This window comes from Rhea americana, unplaced genomic scaffold (genome assembly GCF_003343005.1).
Source record: "Rhea americana isolate MKP2758 unplaced genomic scaffold, rheAme1 scaffold_48, whole genome shotgun sequence".
Classification (NCBI taxonomy): domain Eukaryota; kingdom Metazoa; phylum Chordata; class Aves; order Rheiformes; family Rheidae; genus Rhea; species Rhea americana.
In genome coordinates this window covers 4,377,151-4,399,337 of record NW_028186623.1, presented here as the reverse complement: position 1 = coordinate 4,399,337, position 22,187 = coordinate 4,377,151, and the positions used below count along the sequence as shown (strand labels likewise).

Below are 22,187 nucleotides of genomic sequence, written 5' to 3'. Positions count from 1 at the left end.
TGCAGGGAATGCACGAGGTAGTGTGAACACAGAYGTGTTTCTCTGCGGAGGAAGCGGAACAAGCAGGGTGAGCCTTGAGGCTACTCGAGGTGATGGGAACAAAGAAAGTGCATAGAGTAACTATAGCTCCTTAGAATCAGATATACAAAAATAAAACAGTGGCTCAGTCTGTGGCATGGCAGGAGCTGGGCTGATTGCATCCAAAACAGTATTCACCCCTCCCCTTGTAGGAAGGCTTTCATTGTGATAATAGTTTCAGTTCACATTTGTACAAGTAACACTGAAACTTGGTTTGGTGTCTGGGCACCGCAATAGTGTGTGGTCCTCTTCTCTCCCTCCCACATGCACTTCATTCAAATATCCTCATGGTCTCCAATGTGATGCCAAGTGTGCAATATCTGCAGAAGGCAAAATACCCAACCCAAGGCAAAGGAAAGTAAGTGCCCTTTCACCAGGCAGGCACATCCCCTGGTTCAGAACTGTTCCAGACTTCATCTCTTCTATGCCATTCCGGGGTGAAACAGATGAAAGTTATCCTTGAAACCAAGCTCTTTTACAGGATTTTCATTCCTTTTTCTCCTCTTCCTCTTCTTTGCTGTTATACATATATATATATATGTGTGTGTGTGTATATCTATATTTATTTTTCTGCTAATACAGGTGAACACAAATGTGATGTGGAGATAAATTCCCATATCTAAAACACTTTGTGCTTGCAGGAATGTACATGTTCGGATTTACACACCCACACACATTCAAAATATCAAAAAAATTGTAGTCCCAAAACTAAGATGCTTTAAAAAAATTTTAAAGGCCAGATTCCTCTGTTGGCTTTATCCTTCATTAAGAGCTAGAAGATTACCTGAAATCATGATTTGTTCTTCATATTCTGCCTGAGTTCTCTTTAAAATTCCAATCAACAGATGCAAGGAAGAGTAGAGGGGAAGCTAGTGGGGGGTCACGTTAGACTTTGAAAAGAAAAATTAAAGATTGTTTTTCTTTCTAATTTTCTTTTTTCTGTTTGGGTTTCACRTTACAAGAAAGCTACTTAAAGGAAGCTTTGTGTGACTGTATTGGCTTCAAAATACATCCCCATGCCCTCTGGATTTGGAAGAGTCAATCCAAGAGATTGAGTGGGGGAGCAGGTGAGAAAAAAAGAAAGAAACAAAACCCTCAAACCATGTCCTTCTTTCTGTTCTTGGGTTGATTTTGAGTGTCTTTCATTATAAGCATCTTACTGTTTGGTTCAGCAGTCTTGGCTGTTTTGCTCTTCACAAATGGGATTTTCTATCCCCACTGCCAAAGGGGAAACAGTTTTCTCAAAAGGAGGGAGTAAAAAAGCACTACAAACTCAGATTTGGGTGCTGGCTGAGCTTTAAAACTTCACACAAGGTGGAACAAGGGTTGTGAAGGAATCCACACTCAGCTGCAAACAGTGTAGAGATTGACACAGGGGAACCTATGGAATTTAATCAGGTTGGGCATGTCCTATCCAATACAGGGCAGCTATCCACCCATATATGCATGCATGCACATAGCCAGCTTGGTGCAGCAGCGCCAGCATGAGAGAGGAAAGATTCAAGAACTGGATGAGACATGGGCAAAGGCAGGATGTTCCCTTGAGCATAAGCAAGCCAGGCAGACACTTAACCTAATTGTGTCAATTACAATTGCACCAAAATTCAAAAATCAATAAATAAAATAAGCAATGGCAAAGAGGGGATGTGAAAGGCCTTGGCTGTCGAGTGACGGGGTCAGGAGAAGTGAAAAAATCAGCTTCTTCATTTTGCTGTGTTGATACTTTACACATACTGTTCCTTAGGACAAATGTAAGGAGCCCGGGAACCGGTTGGTGGGCAGCAGAAGGAGATGTCAGAATGATGAGGGTAAAGATCTTGTGGGAGATCTGACAAGGGAGTATAGACACGAGGGATCTTCTCCAGATATCGATCTTCGTATGAATAACAGCGGGTTAGGTAATCACTCGCATTCGATATCTCTGAGTGACGCTTTCCAAAGTTCTGCAAGCAGAAACAAAAGTCAATGGATAAAAACACTGGAATCACTGGCCATAAAACATACARCTTTTCAGCTCTTGCTGACACACACATATGACAAGTAGGATGGAAAATTAAATAGATCTGTTTACTACTCCAGAAAAATAGAAACCCTGATGATGAATCCTGACATTTCACTTTGGACTGTTTTTCWCAATAAGAAATGTTTGTCTCATTTCCTGAAATACCCATTCTTCAAATTAATGTGTATATAATTTTAGATTTTTTGCCCCAAACTTGTCAGTACTATGCCTCTTTCTAAATATAATAGACAGTTAGGTAAGAAACATCAGTTTGTTTTCAATCTTCCTGAGTCTTCTACACCTTAGTTTTGAAAAAGCAGGTCTTGTACATATTGTTAATCTAATCCAGAATCATGTTCTTTTAAGCAAAGGGCACATTTGTCTGGCCAGGGATTTCAGGGGTGAAATAAGTTACTGTGTCTAATGTGTATCTGGTAAGCATGCATGCGTGCGCTGGACTCTGCTTGTGTGAGCAGTTCTGCTGAAAGCTCTCGGACTAGTCTTATAAGTTGAATCAACTATGGACAATGAAAGTACTTGCAAGATTGAGAGCAATCTGTGAACCCACAATCTTCCCTCTAATGGATTTTATTCTAATGGATGCTTTGCAAAATCTGATTCTCTCTCTTCAAGTTCCAAGTGAAATGAAAAGCTCTTGGAGTCCAAAGTGCTTTGATTTCTATTGAGATAATTTTGCAGAGGTGCAGCAACCAATACTGAACAAACAGTGGTTGTTCTACTGCAAAAATCTCAAAGACCCCTTTCCCCCCCAAAAAAGCTCATGTAAACAGCAGCAACAGGAAGATCAGAGGCAATCTTTGCCTCTCTCATTTTGTGCATGCTGGGTTTGTCTCTTTAAGCTGAGGGATGAAGAGCTCTCCCACAACCCAGGACTGTGGTTCCCCAGAGGGTGGCAGCAGATGGGAAAACTTCTTGTTTGCTCTCAGACCCGTTCCTATGGCTTGAAGCCCTGTGAGATGACAGGGAGTGTCAGGAACATCTAGTGAGGTCAGTACTATATGTTCTTGTTACTACTAAAATCAACCCACACTCATGGGCTCTCACCAACAGCTAATCTCTTCTTTGTGAGACAGAAAATTCRGTGGCAATCATCTTTTATCCATGTGGCTTGATTTGGGTCTGGTTGAAGCAAGTAGCTTTTTGGACTTCTTCGTTGTTCCCTTTCAAAATATGAGAAACAGTCTGTTTATATAGCGAAGAGGACAAGGTTCTGACCCTCGGGAGAAAAACTCCGAAGGAACAGAACAATCCACTGTGCTTGTCTGCTGCCAGTTCCTGGATAAATATTTCACCAGGATACTTAAAAAAAATCATATTGAAAACAAAGTGTCACCAATGATTTATTGATGATTCAGACTACTCCAAGAGGCAGCAAGCAAGTTGGAGGGCTGCACAGTCTTGAGGCAGTTTCAGGAACAGCCTAGCTAGGAGCRATGAAGGCTGCTAGAGGATGGAAGTTTGTCTGAGCACCAGGAAAACCGCTGCAATGCTAAGGTGAATCTGACTTTCATTTTCCTCTCTTTGTCAGAACTGCGTACCCCACTGCTTCAGCTTTTAAAAAGCAATGATCTTGATCTGGACAGGTAGCAAAAGGTCACATAATAGACTCCACTGTAGGTCCATCCTATTTAGAATTGCTCCACTGGTTTCTCTGAAATTCATATGGGTCAATCCCACACTTGCCTCCTGAAGTTTGTGTCCACGGTTGTTTTTTAATTGCAAAGTGAAAAGAAAAAGATGTGCTGTGTGGCATTATAGCTGTTTAACTGAAATGACCCAACCTCAGGAGCATAAGGAGCTGAACTAACTCCACCTTAGCCCTTCTAATTACCTCTCAGCTGGTTCAGGCAACTCTAACATACAGCTCTCCCGTTTTTAGGAGGAAGCTATATTTACACAGAATGTTTAGGCCTTTACAGATTTGCACTATACAGAATACAGCCTTGTGATTGGAAAACTGGGCAGGCTGTGACAACGCATACTTCAAGGATAGTTATTTTCATACAGATTTGATAGCATAAATAGGATCCATACCATAAAGGAAGGAAGAAGGGAACAAAGAGCAGCTGATGGCTGTTTTTCTGATTGCTCTAGCTGATAAAAAGGAATAAAGAAGAATTGCCAAAACCCAAGGAAAGTCTTAGCCTGAGTAGAACATGGGAGGTTTTCCCCCCTATATAATCTGCTCTTATGCAGCTCTCAAACACAACAGATTTCCTTTCCATAGCTAAGGAATTAGGAAAAAAAAAACAAAATCAGGAAGTTTAGTGGTTAATGGACAGCTGCACTTCCTCATTAAAGCTCACCTGAAAGGGAAGTTGATTCACTGCTGCAGATCTAGGAAGGTACAGCAGGCAGCAAGATGTTTTTTCTCCAGGTTAGTGGTCTATTTTTTTTTTTTTTATTATTATTATTAAATTGGGCAGTAGGTACAGGTGTTGTTTGGGCATGTAATGGGAWGGCATGGGACTTTATACTAGTATGAGGACTCAAAATACAGAGAGAAAGGTCTAATAGGAAAGAGCAGTTCTGAGTTAACGTTAGTAGACACTTTGTGTGGAGTAAGCTGGTTGTTAACGTTTAGTAATGAAAGAAGTAGGAGGAGTCATGAGGTGCTGTTTCGTGGGTTGCCTACACTGAGCTAGCCAAGTGCATTTTTTCTGTCTGTTTAGTTGTTAACATGAGCATGAAACAAGTGTCCGTGAAGCAGGGCTGGAGCGCTCTGATCTGGCTAGGTGAATGCAAACAAGCTCTCCTTTTTTGTCTGTGTTTTGTGTTCGTTTTTCACAGCTGGGAGTCGGGCCAGAGCGTGGCAGCTGGAGAATGCAAGCGTAGGGATCAAAGCAAGACAGTTCCCTGTCTCCTTTCACCTTTCTTCAGTACGTGAAGGCACGAGTCAGATGGCTCTTGCTTTGTTCCCTGATCTTATTTCTAAGCAGCAAAAGGGAAGAGAACAAAATCATTCTGACGTTTATTAACATATTTAACAGCCGGTGCCCTTTGACTTCCTTCCCCAGTCCCACTGTGACTTTTCCCAAATCTAATTTATCTTTAACAAAGTTTGAAATTAAATTAGGGATAATGAACTAATTAAATTGAACTGCACACAATTCTGCCACCTTCCCCCACCTGACGTCTCCCTCTTGCCTTTGTTTCCAGTGTGATTCCGTACAATTCTTCATTATCTGGGTTACACCCCCCCCCCCAGTTTTATTTTCAAGAACTTGATTAAAGAGGATGTCAGCAATCTATCCATTTCAGACAGCCTGGCAAATTATCTTTAAATGGTCTTTATTTGATTAAATTAGAGAGCTTTCATTTCTGCTTTGACTTACTCTCAGCCTTTCTCTATCTCTCTACGTACTTGGCTCAAGCCTTTCTTCTTATTTTTAATTTTTTTTTAATCTCTTGGTACAATAGGTATGCCACAAACAGCTTTCCTTCCAATCTGACCATATCCTATACTTTTAATCATCCCTAAAGAATAATGAGAAATGGGCTGAAAGTGAAAAATTCCTTGTCAGGGCCCTGAGGATTCGCGTGTGCTATTCCCTGGAAAAACTGAAGACTATATTACATGTGGGATAGGTAGATATTGCTACAGAGTGCTCAGGTTTCTGATTTTATTCAAAAGCCCAAGGGCCAGTTAATAATTTCTTGTTCAAATTAAACCTGTTTTTTAGTCCTGACTCATGACTAACAAGTAGAAATAGGCTGTTTTTCTCTACCTGGCCAAATTCTAGGTTGCAAACACAGCGTGCACAGTTGCATAGTCACCTAATGTGTTAATCTGGTCCCTGACAGAGAAAAGGCCCTACAGTTCAAAGCTATTCAGACTTTGGGTTGTCACCTCCCTAAGTCTCTCCATCAGTAGGTTTTTGGATTTTGGAGTTCCATGCAGGCTGATGGACAGAAGAAACAGCTTTGCTGAGTGACAGTACTAGAGGACTGTTATCTAGGGGACCAGTCTGTGCGGAAAATATAGGTGTCAGAAGGAGAAGAAGGAGGGGAAAAAAAAAAAAAAGGGAAACCGAAGAGAAGCGTTTCRTCATTATATTGGAGTCTCATATCTGCATCTCTTCCTATTTATTTCTAAACTTCCTGCTCTGCGTGATATTGAAGTCTCATATCTGCATCTTTTCCTGTTTATTTCTGAACTTCCTGCTCTGCCTTTTTCTACTGCCTTTTGTCTTCAAAGTATGGCAACAACTTTAGGTATTTCTCAGCATGTTCGTGCTCTATTTGACGCCTTATCTATGCACGGGCTCTTGGAATAATTGCTGTGCTAGGTAAAGAAMAAGCATTAACACATTGGAGATGAGCGGGAAGCGGAGGCCTTGAGGCAGCTTGCTCTGAGGAGTGATGGATTTTTGTGATGACAAGACTGAGGGCAGATTAGACAGAAAGAGAGGCTTAGCTTTGGGTGGAGAGGAAGGAAAGATCGAGCATGAGGAAAGCAAAAATTCCTAGCGTGTAGGTTGAGGAGGTATGATGAGGGATGCACACGTAGACACATGCAAATATTATTAATGCAGGAAACTCATGAAGTTGCATCCCTTCTTACATCATACTTCTAACTCTTTTTATTTCTTGCTACCTATATTTACTTACCTATTCTCTCTTCTTACAGTGTAAACTGCCTCCTTTAATTATCTTAAACATTTACCTACATGCTGTTTCTCCCCTTGCTTGCCCTCCCCTCTATTGGTTCAGAGCCAGGGCGGGATTGTTATCCTCATCTTATAGATTGGAAACTAATGAGGAGATGTGTTTGTTCTTCACTTTATTTCTCCTGTAAATTGGAAAGAATAGGCTATTGAACTGGGGGATATCCAAGCAGCTTTGGTGTTGATAGGAAGGAACTGTGGGAACCAGACTGAACCAAGGCTGCTATGATTGATGGCTCTCCACTATTCTCAGTTCAAAATCTGCATTAAAGCTGTACCAAATCTGTAAGTGGTGAAGATTTTTAGGGTTTTTATARTAATGTTTGGAAAATAGATCTGGGAGCTGAATTTTGGTCACTGATTTGTTAGGATCTTGGTATCTGTCCCGTGGTTTCAGTTATTCTTTTTGTAATATGGGCAAGAAATTTCCTTAGAAAAATGAGAGCAGGAGGGCAGAGAGAAAAGCGGAGGAAATAATTAAGAAGCATTAAAAAAAAATCACCTTCATTTGTGGTATGTCTTAACAGGGAGATCTTGTGGTGGTGAGATTACACCTTCAAAGCACCATATGACTGGCTTTATTTTTACTTCAGAGAGACTGGGAGGATTTCCAAATTTGGATTTGGAGGATTACTGTCCTTTTGCTGACAATAAAATCCCCCACCCCAGGGAGGAGAAGGCGAGACCTCCCAAGATGGATTAAGGCATGTTTGCCTTGTTTATAACGGTGGGAATGGCCTTCCAGTGCAGCCCGAGAAATTGTGAGGAMGGAAGAGTGAGGGCATAAGGGGAGGGTGGCTGCATTAAACCATGTCTTTCTCTGGGCACTCTCGCTCAGTTTGATGGAGAAATATTAGCTGACGGGTAGTGACAGGAGCATATGCTGACAACCAACCACTTCCTTGTACCCTAGCCTGGGCAGGGTCCAGAAGTTATGCCACAAGTACGGCATGTGAGCAGGGGTGTTCAGAACATGAGGATGCAGCAAGGGCTGTTTGCTGCCCTATGTGAGATAGCTTTGGTCACAAGCCCATCGGTACAGCCACCTCCTGTATACCCCAGAGTGCTGTTCATCTCAGCAGAGGTGCTTCAAGCTTTAGAGAGCATGGGAATGAGATTTCATCCTGTATCTCTTAGCTTGCAGGAGGCTGACAGCACGACTGCCCATCGTTGACAGGCAGGCRGATGCCTGGTAGCTGATCAATATCTGTTTCCAGCAACAGACAGACTCCACAATCAAATGGAGAAGAGAAGAAACAAAACTTACTGTCCACTCTCGCTCGTTACGTCTACGAAGACCTTGATCCTCATTCTGGGAGCAGGGATGGGTGAGACACCGCAAGAGAGAGAGGTTACCGTTTGGATCTGGGGCAGGCCCGCTGCAGACACTTACCTAGGAAGGCCTCTGCTACAGCAAGGGAACTACAGGGCTCCTTCCAACACGGGAAAACCAAGGACCACAGGGATAAAGGCAAACTGMACTAACTCATTGCACATTTGCAACCCATACATCTCCACTCCWCTGCTACCCACCTGATGGCACTGATGTTTCTTGTCTGGAATGAGGCACTGCTTCGATAGGACTCTTCATGGGACTTCTTAAAAAGCCATTTTGCTCCTGCTCGTCCTTCTGCACTAAGCTGTTCCCCCTCCATCCCAATGATCCAATTCCCTTGCTTTTTCTTATCTTCTTTCCCCAAACCAGCCCTTCTCTGTCTCAGAGCTACTACTTTGCTCAGTGGTCCTTCTCTGACCTATGCTGGTGACCTGCAATTCTATGAGCTGCAAAGACCCCAGCTCTCCTTTTGCCTCTGCTTTCTTCTTCATCTCCCCACCTTTCTCTGAGGAGATTTTTTGGAATATTTTGGTTCTTTCGTAGATCTTTGTGGCTCATCCCTGTGGTGCTTGAATGTCTCTGGCCACAAACTGTGCTGCTCCAGTTGGAAATGACAACTGGTCTTTAAAGGAGTGTCAAGGGATCTGTGTGTGTGTGTGTGTGGAGGCTGGAGTTCAGGTTATGAACTGCTGAGCCTAGCAGGATCCAATCTCCCAGATGGGTGGGAAAGGAGAGTTACTTCCCTTTCAGCAAGGGAACTGGTGGCCTCTATGCTTCAATGCCCTAAAAAGGGTAAGGGAATGTAAGAAAGCCTGAGGACCTCTTTCTTCTGCAAACACCAACCTGYTTCAAAGGGCCACTGATAGGGAGAAATGAACTTTAACAACCTCCTGTCAGTCCATATGGAAGCTGTGGTCGCTGCCACAGGGGCTGAGCTCAAAGGAGCTTGGGGACACTGAAACAGAGCAGTTGGAGAAACACATGAACAAAGGAAGCAGTTGGGTCTGACCTCTGTTCTGAGATGTAGAACATCAGAGAAAATAATGTTTTTCCCTCTCTCTCAAATGTCTAAACAAATGCTGTCTGTATCTGCTACAGACAACACAAGCTCCTTCTTTTGCAGGCATTATCACTTTCTTACTGTCTGCTATTCACAGGCTCTTTTGGACGCAGGAACCTTTGCATGCTCCCATATTCTCTCACATACTCTCCCACCTTGTTCTTTCACACATACACATATGCTCCCTCTTATCTATAGTCTCTTCTACACACACAAGCTCTTTTCCATCCTATGCTAACATCCTCATTTGCTTTTCTTCTCTCTCATTTTCTCCTTTCTGGACAGGGTGGCCAGAGAGGATAAAGGAAGGACAGAGAGCAGAGCTTTGAACATGACAACAGTTCTTTCAAACCTCAGGCATGTCCTCCCTGCTCCAAAACCCTATTTTCCTGCTGGGCACAGTTCTTTGGGTGATACCTTGAGTGCTCACCTAAGCATCCTGCTGACAGGACATCAGTTCTTCCKTTGCGTCGTGGTTATGCAGATGGATTTGTCACCATTTTCAGCCTCTAATCTGTAAGATGCAGCTCTGACTGACAAGCCAGGCTAGGGCTTTTTTAAGTGTTAAGTTACTAAGTTCTCCCATCTTCCAGATAAACAGCTATCTCCATTCCTTTTTTGACTTTTTATTACTCYTTTTATTTCGTCTGTCTGTGTATCCTGGCTTTTTAGTATCTTAGTCTCTAAGTCTCTCATTGCTTTTTCTCATTCAGTCCCCTTCTCTTTGCCTCCCCTACCTGCACTGAGGAGTTAGGTTTCCTCTGACCCATCCTCCTCCTCTGCTGACCCAAGAGAGTGCTTGGAAATCTAATGTTTCCTCAAGGCTTTTGTCCTCAGCTTCTGCACACTGTAGCACTGTTGCTTTGCTTTGGCTGCTAAGCCATATAAAAGAGCCCCCCAAACCAAATCCTACATCAAGAGCTGAACCCTCCAAACCTGCCTCACTTCTTCCCGTGCTGCTAGCCACACTAGTGGCAGAAGGGACTTCTGTCCAGAAATGAACCTGTTATCTCTGCCCTCTCACATACCTCACCCCGCTACGGAAAAAAAGGAATACGCTGCAAAAAGCATGCACGCAAGGCAAGGCAAAGGCATTCTTGTCAGCACGCTGAGAAGGATGGTTAGCGAAGGGACCAGCAGTCACGGAGCAGCRTGCAGGAAGGTGAAGGAGTTGCAAGGAGGACAGACTGGGTTGCATTCCACAAAAAGGGGAAGTGATGCAGGAGGGAAGCATTGACTTCAGAGGAGCGTAGTGAGGACGGCAGAGTGTGATCATGTACCTTGAGGCCAGAATCTGAGGGGAAAGGGCCTAGAGTGACATGCGCTAGCGTAAGTTGGGCTGGATGGTTGCATACTCGACTAGGTCTCCGCCAGCATGGATGGAGGTCCGAGGACTGGGTGACGAGGCCAGAGCGGACGTGTCCAGCTCTGCATAGTGGACATCACAGTCCTTGTTGCCAGAGTTCTGGAGAGAAGAGACCAGCAAGGCAGTGGGGACACAGAAGAGAGGAAGGGGAGAGGTGAAGGATGGGAACGGGGGAGTGTGAACAGAGGATCCGTGCCAAAGGCAGGGAGTGAGTGAAAGAGACGGGAAAGGAGGGGAGGGAGTATGTGAAAGGAAAGGGAGAAAGAAGAAAAGGGTGAAAAGAGGGAGGAAGAAGAAACAGTTAAAAAGAGGGAGGGTAGTAATGAACAATCAGTCAGGTAAAATCCCGAATCAAAGCAGAGGTCCCAAGGGCACTGCTCCCCAAATCCACCAGTGTTCTGAGTGACCCAGCTGAGGCTGGCARGACCCAAAGCAACAGCCTCATCTCCCCTATTTACTGGGGATGCTCCTGGCAGCTGCCCTTGGCTTCTCATTAACCCYTCTGAGATCAGCATTTTCCTCACTCAGGGGCTGTTTTGTGGGTTCAAAGCTCACAGGATGCCAGAGCCTCGGTCAGTTAGGACTCAGGAACTTGTGGTTTCACTGCAGCACTCTGGAGGTGAATGCAGGATTGGGGCATGACTGCAAATCATGGGGAAGGCTTGAGTTTTAGGTATTGGGAAGGAGATTCCTGGAGGGGGTGGCTTCAAAACCATAGCTCCAAGGGCTGGGTAATGCAGCGGTCAGAGACATAACCATAGGGAGATGACACTTTAGCAAAGAGWGCTACCTACCCTGGATTTTCTCTGRCTGGGATTCCTCCTCTAGCTAAACTGTTTTTTGTTTTGACTTATCACCTCRGTACTTCTGCTCATGGCAAGAGAGAGGCTCCCAGCTAGGCAAGCTGTCCTAGAGTGGGAGCTGTAATGTTCTTATATGCTACATTTTTGCACAAGGCTTAACTGAACACTGTTGCTGCAGATTACCTATGCATATGCGTTACCAGCATAATTCTGTCACTGTGATAATGTCTAATAGATGCTAAAAGCATCCTTCTTTGRCATGAAAATATTTATGGGAATTCCCTCTTCAAGTGGGCTTGTCAGCAGGAACTGCATGAATAGAATGTTTTTCCAATGTGTCTGATCACTTCTATCCAGACATCTCTCATGCTTTGCAAATAATACTGGCCAGAGAACCTTGGAAGGTAGGACATCCTGAGCAATGAGCCCTCGTTGCTCCAGGGGGAAATGAGTCACCAGGAGAAGGAATGATGTGTTACTGGGACAGCCATGGTGGCAGTGGCAAAGGTGTGAGTGGGCACTCTGCCTATGTGCCTTGTAGAGTTTCTGTAATACTCTCTTTTTTTTTTTTTTTTTCTGAGCCTAGTTGGCACCTATCTAGTGTATCTGGTAAACCTCTCTGAGAGAAGAGAGTTGTCTCTTCCAAATGAAAGAACTTTCCTGTTTTTTCATCCCCTTTCCAAAATGGCTGTGTCACATAGAAATTATGCAAAAGGTGATTAATTTGAAAATGTTTCTCTTTGTTTGCAACTATCCTCAACCATGTACCAGCTGTGGCAGAGCCATTTTCACAAGTTTATAACCCTGTAATGAGCTGTTTTAGTGTCTGTTGCTGGAAAGGGTTATTCAATGAGCAATTATCTCTGACTGCTGCTTTGTTCTGTGGCATGGTTAGCTCCCTGGTATGTGTTCCTCAGCCATAGGGATGCGGGGAAATAGGAACGTGATTCTAGCCGGTGTTCCCAGTATCAAATCTCCCTGTGGGTGTTCAGCCAGGCTGGACTTCGGAGAACCACATGGCTTGAGGTCACYCTCTGTCCTGCCCTCAGAGATGACCTGATGGCAATGGCAAGTTCTCAGCATGAACACTTTGTGTTGTATAGCCTCTCTGCTTCCTGGCTGGACCTGGACTGATCATCTAAGGACGTTAAAGAGAATTAATAATGGCAGCACCAGCCTCAAACCTAAATCTGTGCCCTGTAGGGCTCTTTATCCYTAAACTTCTTATCTCGCTGCACTCTATAGCTTCACAGAAGGACAGACCAAGCTTTTAGCTTTTCCTTTGTACACTGTCCATTTTGCGCGTCTCCTGTCCAAAATAGTGCTTCTTTCCCACAGGAGGTATTCTCCCCATGGAGTTCCCCTATGCATTGCCACTCCTGGGCTTGCTCCTGCTCCCTGCTRCTTGTTTGGAACAAAATTTATTACAATATCGATAATGTAACTTGTATACAAGGTTTAGCGCTGCCACGTGCAAGTGCTCTGTGTAAATCATCAGCATCTTGGTAATTGCCCTGTAAACTGAAAGGAATTATTTTGCTGTCTACAGCAATGAAACCTTCCCTTCCACCTGTGCAAATGGGTATGGGTGACACACAGACTAATCACACTTCTGCTCCTACACACTCCTGTACCTTCACCTTTCTTGCTCACTCTCCCTCTCACACCCAAACACACAGCATCTGCATGACAAATGCATGCTGCCGKGTGCACGTAGAGCACATTGCTGTTCTTTACAAGCATACCTTGCTCTCATACTCACCTCTCAGACATGCATACTGTTTGCTGCTGTGAATCTCAAACACACACACACCTTCCTGTCACATTCACTCCTGTTCAGATACCCTCACATAATCCAGAACTTTTGCCCCAAAAGAGCTCAAATACAAATGCTGTAGGCAACCCCATCTTCATGTGCACACTGCTGTACCTGTGAGTGCCCGCTGCTCTGGCCTTGCACGTTTCTGTGCTGTCAGTTTTATGTTCATGTTATCCTACCCACGCTTTGCAACRCATAAGCTTACATACTTGTTTATAGCCTCTGACACAAGGGCCACCCGTGCTCCACTGTGCAGGCTTCCCATCCCTGCAGGCATACTCCAGCCTCTCTCCTTCATCTGCCAGCACACGTGTACCTGCACACCCATCGTATGGATTCTTGGCTTCCTCTTTCACCTGCCTCTTTCCTTTTCTCTTGGCATCTCTCCCGTTTCTTGCTCCCTCGCTCTTTGCCATCTCTAATCACTTTCTGACTTCCTTTCTACTGCCATGAAATTGTCAACCCCAGGCAGTGGCTTTCATGCAGCCTTGTGATGAATCTAGTTTATCCCAAATTAGGAGATTTTGCACAATTCATTTAAAGCTGAATGCTCCCGCCCCATCTTCATGCAGAATTGGTTTCCTTCAACTCTCATCTTTTTCACCACCACCCCCAAGTCAAATCTCCAGATCAAGTGCAAGGAGAACAAGAATATTCTGCCTTTCTATTGAGCCTTTCCCCTCTGAAATGTCCCAGARCCATAGGCACAACAGAGCTGCTGCATACATCTGCTTCTGGGGCATAATTTGATAAATGGGAGTGGGACTATATCATAGCAAGGTCAGCAAAGACCCAGTGAAAATGAAGGGAATGTGTTTCCCTCCTCATCGTGGTACTGGTTCATCTCTCTGACTAAGGACTATGCAGGTCTAGCTTAGATTGTTCACTCCCCTTAGCATGGTGTTGGTGTGCGGATGCTGTGTCTGAGCTGCATGCTGAGTGTGCTCTGTTTGGTAACCACCATTATCCATAGGGTGGTTCCCTATAGAGGTCTCCATGCAAGTTCTACCCCAGCCAGATCCCCCTCAGCATCTCCTCTGCAGGGGAGTGCACTTGTGTGATGTGGGCAGGAGACCACAGCAGTGCTTTAGTGGGGGGAAAGGACACCTCTGAGCAGTCCTAYAAGGAGAGCAAGAGCTAGCTCTTCTGCAAAGCATGGCTGGGCAGTGTGATACAACGCTGTCCCTTGCTTCAACAGCATGTACCTGGGCAGAACCCGGCAAACTGGCTCTTCCTGGCAGAAAAGTGACAACCTCCTTCCCCTTGCTGGTCGTACACTAGAATAACCTGCTGCATGCTCAGAAGGTGCTGTGATTTAGTGGGGAAAGGGAGCAGGCCTTATCTCTTTCCYGTGGCAAGAAGCTGAAGTGTGGTGCACATGCACGATGGTGGAGCCTGATACCTTTTTATAGTGACAGTCAAGCTGACCAGAGGACAAGTCCAATTCAGAGCTGTCCCTGACTTGTGCCCAGAGCAGGCACAGCTGTGGCAGTGGTGGGCAAGTCACCCAGACATCTCATCCCTACCGTGAAGGGAGTTTCTTTGTGGGCCAAGTGAAATGAGGGCTCCACAGTTGATCACCTCTTGGCTAAAATCTCTGGTAAGGAGCAGCAGATGCCAAGCCTGGGACATGGAAATGCATCTTCTCAGAACAGGATTGAGAGGAGCAAACTCAGTTCCTATGGTTACTGAGCAGCTACCCAGCAGGCCCAATCTCACATCACTAACTCTGCCACTTAATTAACTGACTGCTCATTATTTCCCAAAATGAGCTGCCTCCATCCTYCTGCTTGCCTGAAATTCAGCTCTCAGATACTTTCTGCAGAGCAGTCTGTCTGGTTCTAGCATCATGTCTTTCATTTAATACTCACCCACCACTCAGCAAGGTTCAGAAAGAGCTGGAGACAAGCCCCAGACTGAGAAAAGGTTCTAAATGGAAGTTTTTCTTTAGGAACATCAACTGCATTTAGTTAAGATGAAGTAAATAGGACCACATCAGCACAGCTCAGTGCAGAGCTATGTCTGAGACTTTCTATTGCTGATGCTTTGGGCATCTTTTTCACTGCAGACTTCTGCTAGCTAAAGGTTACTAGGCCCTGTCCTYCTATTTTCTGTATAGGAATACATAATTAAAGGGTCATATCAGGATGAACTGGAGGGAAGGGAGTAATTAGCTGTGTTCATAAAAATATTACTAAGTGTGATCTGATATATTCCTTTTGCAAATGAATGGGTGGACCTTGCTGAGATGTAGAGGCACTAGGGTAGGTATATAGCACTCTGAACAACTGCCTTTGGAGAAAAAGTTGGAGAAAGACCTGCAGCACTTGCACAGGAGTGCTGTGGCTTCCATGTAGGATGGGGGAGCAGTTATGTGCTCTGGGGTGAGGGAGGGAAAGGATGTGGTCCAAGACCTGGAGAGTGAAAGTTTTCATGTGTTTTTTTTGCTCAATGGATTGCTCTAATCCTACCTGTGCTCTGATTCCTATGTCTTTGCCCTTAGATATCTAACCTTTTTCTCARTCAGCCTCAGTCTCTGAAAAACAACCTTTCCTGCATGGCTGCTAACATCTCTCCCTGACCCTTAATCTCCTTGCTGCTGTTGCCTTGCATTACCATCTCTGTGTTTGAGGCTGAACAAATCTGTGCAAAACAAGAGGTTTTAGAGAATTTGTCATTAATTGAGAATCAAACACTGGCACTCTCTATGCTGCAGATAATTCTTTCGTGAGGTGCTCTCTGCAGTGCACACTGCTCTCTGGGAGCTGCTTCTTTCAGCTGCAAACTTTAACAGAGGCTCAGTTGTGGGAGGTAGAGAGTGACCAGGCTTAGCTGTCATGTGTAAGTAAAGATGAGACTACCGCAGGCTCAGACTGTCCTCTGATGAAGAACTGGAATAAGCAGGGTGTTTAAGTGAGGAATGACCCATAAAYCCACAGTTCTAGGACCTATGGAAACTGAAGGCCAAAAGGGCAAGGGCTAAAGCAGGGTGAGTGGTAACTGAGTTGTAGTCTGAGGTCAAGAAAGTATGGAATCTGTCTTCTGCCAGGAGAGGATGCTCCTGGTCCTTTCGTAGGGTGAGAAAGGCTGTGTGAAAGGCAGTGAGGCTGGTGGGTAAGGGTGAGGTCAAGCAATGCTATTAGTACCGTGATCTCCTTACCAGTTTGTTAGAGTAGGGAGAGGATTCAGCAGCTGCCAGGTCRTAGTATGGAGTCTGTAGAGGAAGTTTTTGGATTTCCTCCTCATGTTTCATGTTGTCTAAGTGAACAACCTGTATTAGAGGAGATAGAAAAGGGATGAGGAGGGCAAGCACTATCCTTCTGCCGCAATTTGGGGCAACATCTACTTCAAGTGAAAACACCACAAGACATCACCATGAAGGGCAGTGCATCTTACCTTCTCCCTTGCTTCTACCATATTATTTGCTTCCTGTTTTCTATTTCATTCTCATGCTTCTCTGCTCACCACTACCACTCATGATATTCAAAATGGTGGGGATGCTCAAAAAACCCTCACACCTAAGAGGCCATCTGAACACCTCCTCATTCAGAATTCAACCCCACCTGAAAGGGAGCAAACAGGATCCAAATTACAGGTTTAAATTAGTGCCAGTCTTTAGGAATTCTGGGCAGGAAAGTCCTAGCTTGCTGCCCTTCAAGCTTAGGCCGTGGGCCTGTTTGTGCTTACAAAACCTATGCTCCAAAATTCAGGCATTGTGGGCACTGATGGGAATCAGTTTTCCTTGCCAGAAGAAGGAGCTTGTAGTTAGTCTGGGGAGAGACKTACCTGGATATCTTCTGCAGTCAGGTGGCTTTTCATCTCCTGTTTTCTCTTTGGTGGAGGGGCAGGTTTGTAGGATGGAGGCAAGTCAGTTCTGTAGGTAAAGAAGTGGCTGATTAGAAAGTAAGAGAAAGGGTTCCACCTGCTTTGGTGCCATGACAAACAAGATCCTGCATGCACCAAAATCAATAACAAGATTTGATTATGTTTTTCACTGAATTGTTGATATAATCATATAGCTCATTTTCAGTAAACCCCCTTGCCCTCCCTTTCACCCCAATTAGAATTGTCAATAGAAATAAATGCCCTCCTAGTGTTCTGTTCATACTTCCAAGCAAATCTCCATGTCACATTGCAGATCCTGAGGGTGAAGTTGGGTTACTAGTTTCCTGGAGCTGTTTTGGAATGGCTCCAGATCATCCCATTGGATATGGCTCATCTTATGGCTGTAGGGTACCAGAAAGTGTCTGCGGTGATAGTTATCAATCAGCAAGGCAAYGTCACACCCAGTTTGGAAGCTTATCTGGAACAAGTGCCAATGCCACTGGCTTCCCACGAGGAACTTGAATCTTCYTCACACACATGCTATGCCACGCAGRGAGATTTCTCTCTGACCCTTAATCAGGGGATCAACTTTTGCCCCAAAGCATGAGGATTGGCAGCCATTATAATCTCCAGCCTAGAGAATGTCTCTGCACATTCTGCTCATAGGCACAGACGTGTCTAATCCTTTTACGAAACTTATTACAACTTTAGTCTGCTAATTAGCTGGCTCCCCCCTCCTTTCTCTCTGTACAGACTTCATCAAATCTTCTGACTGAGCCACTTTTCTTGATGGTCCAGTGGATTCCAAGATGGGACCAGAATTTATAGGTGAAAGGGAAGGGCAAAATGGGACCCGAGCCTTTGCGAAACATTTTCTTTATGACTCTAAAGAAAAGAAATGCTATTAACTTTCAGAGGCTTTGGAGCACCTCTGCAGACTAGGGCACCGTTGTGTTTCTGTTCTCCGTTGAAGCGGCTCTTCCCTGTGACTGCCTGGAGGAGCATTGTAGGAAGTGAATTGTCTGAATGCATCTCTATCGTAGGGCTGATGCTGTTGATGCAATTTCACTTTGTGGTGCTGTTTTTTGTGTTTGTGTGTACCATTCTGTGTCTCTTTCTGTTTTCCCCCGTGTTTCTTTTCTCCCTCCTGCTGCTATCCTCCAGTGCCTTCTCTCAAATGGGATTAAATGGAGCACAAAATGTGGCCAAGATGTAACAGCAATGAGGTGGGGGTTGAGGAAGATAAAAGGTACTTTGAGCCTTTGGGCTTTCAGTGCCTTTCCTGCTGATGTGGGAAGGGAGCGGATGCCCTTGAAAAGGCAGTGATAAGAGCAGGAYGGGGCTTTTCAGGAAGAGGCCAGGATAAACATTTCTGGAGAGGACTGCATTCATGCTGCATGTGCTGAACTCCATGCCACCAAACTCCCTGCCTGGGATATGTGCTGTGCAGCATGGGGCAGAGCAAAGCAAATACCTGTTTAAGAAGAGCACTTGGCATATCACCTCACTGTAGTCTAGTACTGTCAGTGTTCATGTCTTCAAACTGACAACGCAGGCGAGAAACTGGAATGGTTGGCGGATAAGAATCCTTTCAGGACTCTTTGGGATACCGTCAGAGCTGCTCAGGGTCTATCRGAGACCCTCTCTGACAGAATCGAATTCAGCCTAATTCAGGAGCCTGAGGCCATCTGTATGAAAAAGGAAGATTAGGATCTTCTCGTCTTGCTGGAGGCGCGAGTGGCAGCTCAGCACTATGGCAGTCCCATCTATGTATGGCTTGAGATTAGGAGCAAAAACCAAGCCACAGGAAAAACAGGTGGGGAATTGAGGGGATGGCTGAAAGCTCACAGGGGCCTGGCTTTCCCATTTAGTTCTCATCTTAACCTTTCTACTTGCTTAGGCGGGCTGGTTTAACCAGGCCAGGTTTGGTAGAAAACGTCAACCTGCATCTCCCCAGTGCTATCGGTGGGAACAAGGGCCWCTTCTGGGAAGGGGTTAATGGAGCATTTGTCATCCTGCACACAACAGCTGCACAACATCCAAGGATATGTTACAGTGGAAGCAGAATCTGGGTGAGCTTCATAGCGCTTCAGTTACCGCTTGAGGCTTTTGATACGAGTTCARAAACAGGTGAGAGCAGGATGGAAAGCAGTAGAGGAGTCCCAAGGAAGGGAAGCAAGCCAGAGGCATGAGCCACAGGATGACAGACAGGAAGAAACAGCAGTTAAAAAAAAAAGTTGTTTTCCAGTTTTTGCTGTGTGCCTGAGTCTCTTTCTGCTGTCCCATCCAATACACCTCTACCATCGGTGCATGTACTTTCTGTGAGCTTGGAGCTACTTACAAGTCGTCGTCCGTTTCAGTGCGGTTCTTTTGTTGCCGCCTGTAGACAATAAATACYGTGACAGCCACACCGATGATGAGAGCTGCTGCAATGACACCTCCCACGATTCCAATAAYGCCGCCTGGGGCACCCTGAGGTAGTGGCTTATCTGCAACACACAGAGAAACGCAGGAGAGAGAAAGGTTAGAGCATCAGACAGCACGATGGGCAGGGCACAAAACCCRGCAGAAACGGGGACTCCAGGAGCAAACAAGCCAGCCCACTCTGAACCTGCTTCAGGTAGTCCTGTGCACAAACAGTTTCACTGGGGGAGATGGCTCGTGCTGAAATGTAGTAGTCAGAGCTCAAGAGGGATAGAAATCCTGGGTTACAGTCGTAGCCCTAATGAAATGGAGAGCTTTGATCCTCAGCTTTTCTAAACTCTATATTGATAGCAATACCTAATTTATTGTGGTGGAGCAGAATTGCATGCATCAGAGCCTGTTACCCCTAAACCTTATAAAATAGATGACCTAATTGTAGGATTTAGTGATGAGGAGGGGTTATATTGTATCTTACATCTCCTGCTTGCCCTGTGGCTGGAGAGCTCTGTGACTTGGGCCAGCTGCTCTGTGAGTAATATGGACCTCATTCAAAGGAAACCTATCCCATGGGCTTGATGGGAAAGCACTTTGAAACGTACGATAAAAGGATTTAATTTGCTCTACCTTCCAACCTAATTAAACTTGAAAACTAGCTAATTGGTACTTTGTACTTACAGCTCTGGCAGTGATGAAAGGAGGAGATAATTGGAATAGAGGAAGGAGGAGGAGGAGCAGAAGAGAAAGAAATTCAGGGGAGGGGAGGGAGACAGGGATGAGGGGAAAAGGTGCTTTGTGGAACTTGTCTGTCACACCTGATTCTTGTACTTTTCTTGATGTACTGGCTACTAGCCACTCTCAGAGACTAGATACTTGAATTTGAAGTCCTTGATTATCATAGTGGTAGCCAGCATCTCCACTGAACTACTCACCTCCAAGACCTTAAAATGATACATGCACACATGTAAAATGGGTATCCAGAATGTGTCTACATGCATATCCTTTCCTGCATGCTTTTGAGGGATGAAAATCTGCAGCTTACTTCTACCCCCTCCCCCCCATCCATGGATTCAGCATTTCCTTAGCTCAAAGGCTGGACTCTCTGCAATATTAAGTGCAAAGCACAGTTGCAGAACTGACTGTGTTGAACCATTGCCAACAAGCTGCTCCCAGATCTTACCTTACAGCCAGCCTTTTTCACCTTTCAGATTTGCTGCTGTCATCCACGAGTGAACTGAGGTGTGGAAACATTTCCCAGGGAAATCCCTCTCTCTAGTCAGTATTAACAAATTGCACAGGAGAGAACTAGTGTGTTTACTGTATCAGCACGAAACACTTGAACTCCTAGCACCATGCTGTGGAGACCAGCCAGTGAAGAATTTGCCCTGGAAACTCTGTTGACACTGATCTCCCATGCCTTTTCTGGAGACTTCTKTGTGAACCTGCCTTTCTCTTGCCTCACAAGATGCCTCCATCAGTTGGCATCCCACACCTAGCTTTCTCCTGTTCCTTAGTTAAAAGCTCTGAGCTGTGTGTCTTCAAGCAACAGGCCGCTGTTGTCATCAGAACCTGAGCATCCTTCCCAGCTTCCTCGACAGTGGCAGTCACTTCTCTCTCTTTCCTTCTGTATAAGTCATAGTATCTTGCAAATAATGTTTCTGCCTTGAGACATCTCACTTAAAGCCATGCACAAGCAGACAGCTGACATGTTACAATCTGATCCCCAGGACTGTATTTGATATTGTGGCAGGGATGGTGACTGTAAAAAAAAAAATCCACCCACCTTTCAGTAACTTTTGCTGCAGCATTTCCATGGTGAATCAGCCCCTAATGGCTCTTTGGATGGCAGGTAGCAAGCAGAGAACATCAGCCTCCTGCTACTGCTATAATTCAGTATGCATGTGTTGTTGGGCGGGGAGGGGGAGAGAAGCAGAAGGAGAAAGAGGGGAAGGGAAATAACAGTAAAACTAATCTCTGGGAACTTGAACAGGACTGTGTGATAGCAGAAAGGAGTCAGTAAGATTTAGAGAGGGTAAGAGGCAGCCATGAATTTGCAAATGAGAGGCAGGGAAATACAGGGCACGAGGAAAAGACTGCAAGRTGATGAGGAAAGAATAGAGGAGAACAAAGAAAAATACAGATATTCTGGGGTACCTATACCTCAGGATACTTTTCTTGTCAAATTCTTAAGACTATGGTATGAACTTTCCAGTGTTGGTACCCAACCTACTTTGACCATCTGCCTCAGGCAGGGCAGTGTTGTGGTGCAGTGGTTTCACGTAAGGGCAAGCACCAAACAATGAGAAAATCCTATGAAAACAAGCTCTTTGCCTGTGTATGTAGCTCTTTCCCAGAGGACAGGCTGAGCCATGCTGCTGCAGTTGTTGGGTGCAGAAGGCTTGTTGGGTGCTAGGTGGCTGTGAAAGCCAGCAGGGATGAGAGCTGAGAGGAAGAGGAAAGGACAGGAGATGAGGAATGTAAATGAGAGTGGAAGGTCTGGGGAGTGCAAGGAAGGGCAGAGGGCTATATACATAAATGGGACTGTATGTGTATATATGTTTATATCTATATAGAGAGAGACTATGTATGAGTTATAATCGCACAGGAGAGAAGTAAGCAAGAAGAGAGGGAGAAAGATCTTCCCTTCTGCAGTCAGTCAGTCTCCCCCCCCTCTCTTTGTCTCTCTCTCTCTCTTTARGAAAAAACTCCTCTGTTTCATCTATATCCCCAGCCTTTAACTTCTTCCATCTCCCCTTCCCGGGGAAGCAATGTGGTTGGTACTTTTTGGA

At 45.1% G+C, this 22,187-nt stretch overlaps 1 protein-coding gene across 1 annotated transcript; it reads right to left on the bottom strand.

Moving 5' to 3' along the window:
- Positions 1-1,675: 1,675 nt before the first annotated feature.
- Positions 1,676-21,212, bottom strand: LOC146589137 (uncharacterized). The gene is made up of 5 exons (XM_085316734.1): positions 21,182-21,212; positions 19,319-19,466; positions 16,939-17,026; positions 16,313-16,423; positions 1,676-2,021 (listed from the first exon to the last, which is right to left on the bottom strand). Exons 1-5 carry the CDS (start codon positions 21,210-21,212, stop codon positions 1,803-1,805), a joined length of 597 nt encoding a protein of 198 aa, XP_085172860.1. The 3' UTR covers positions 1,676-1,802.
- Between the last annotated feature and the right edge of the window lie 975 nt (positions 21,213-22,187).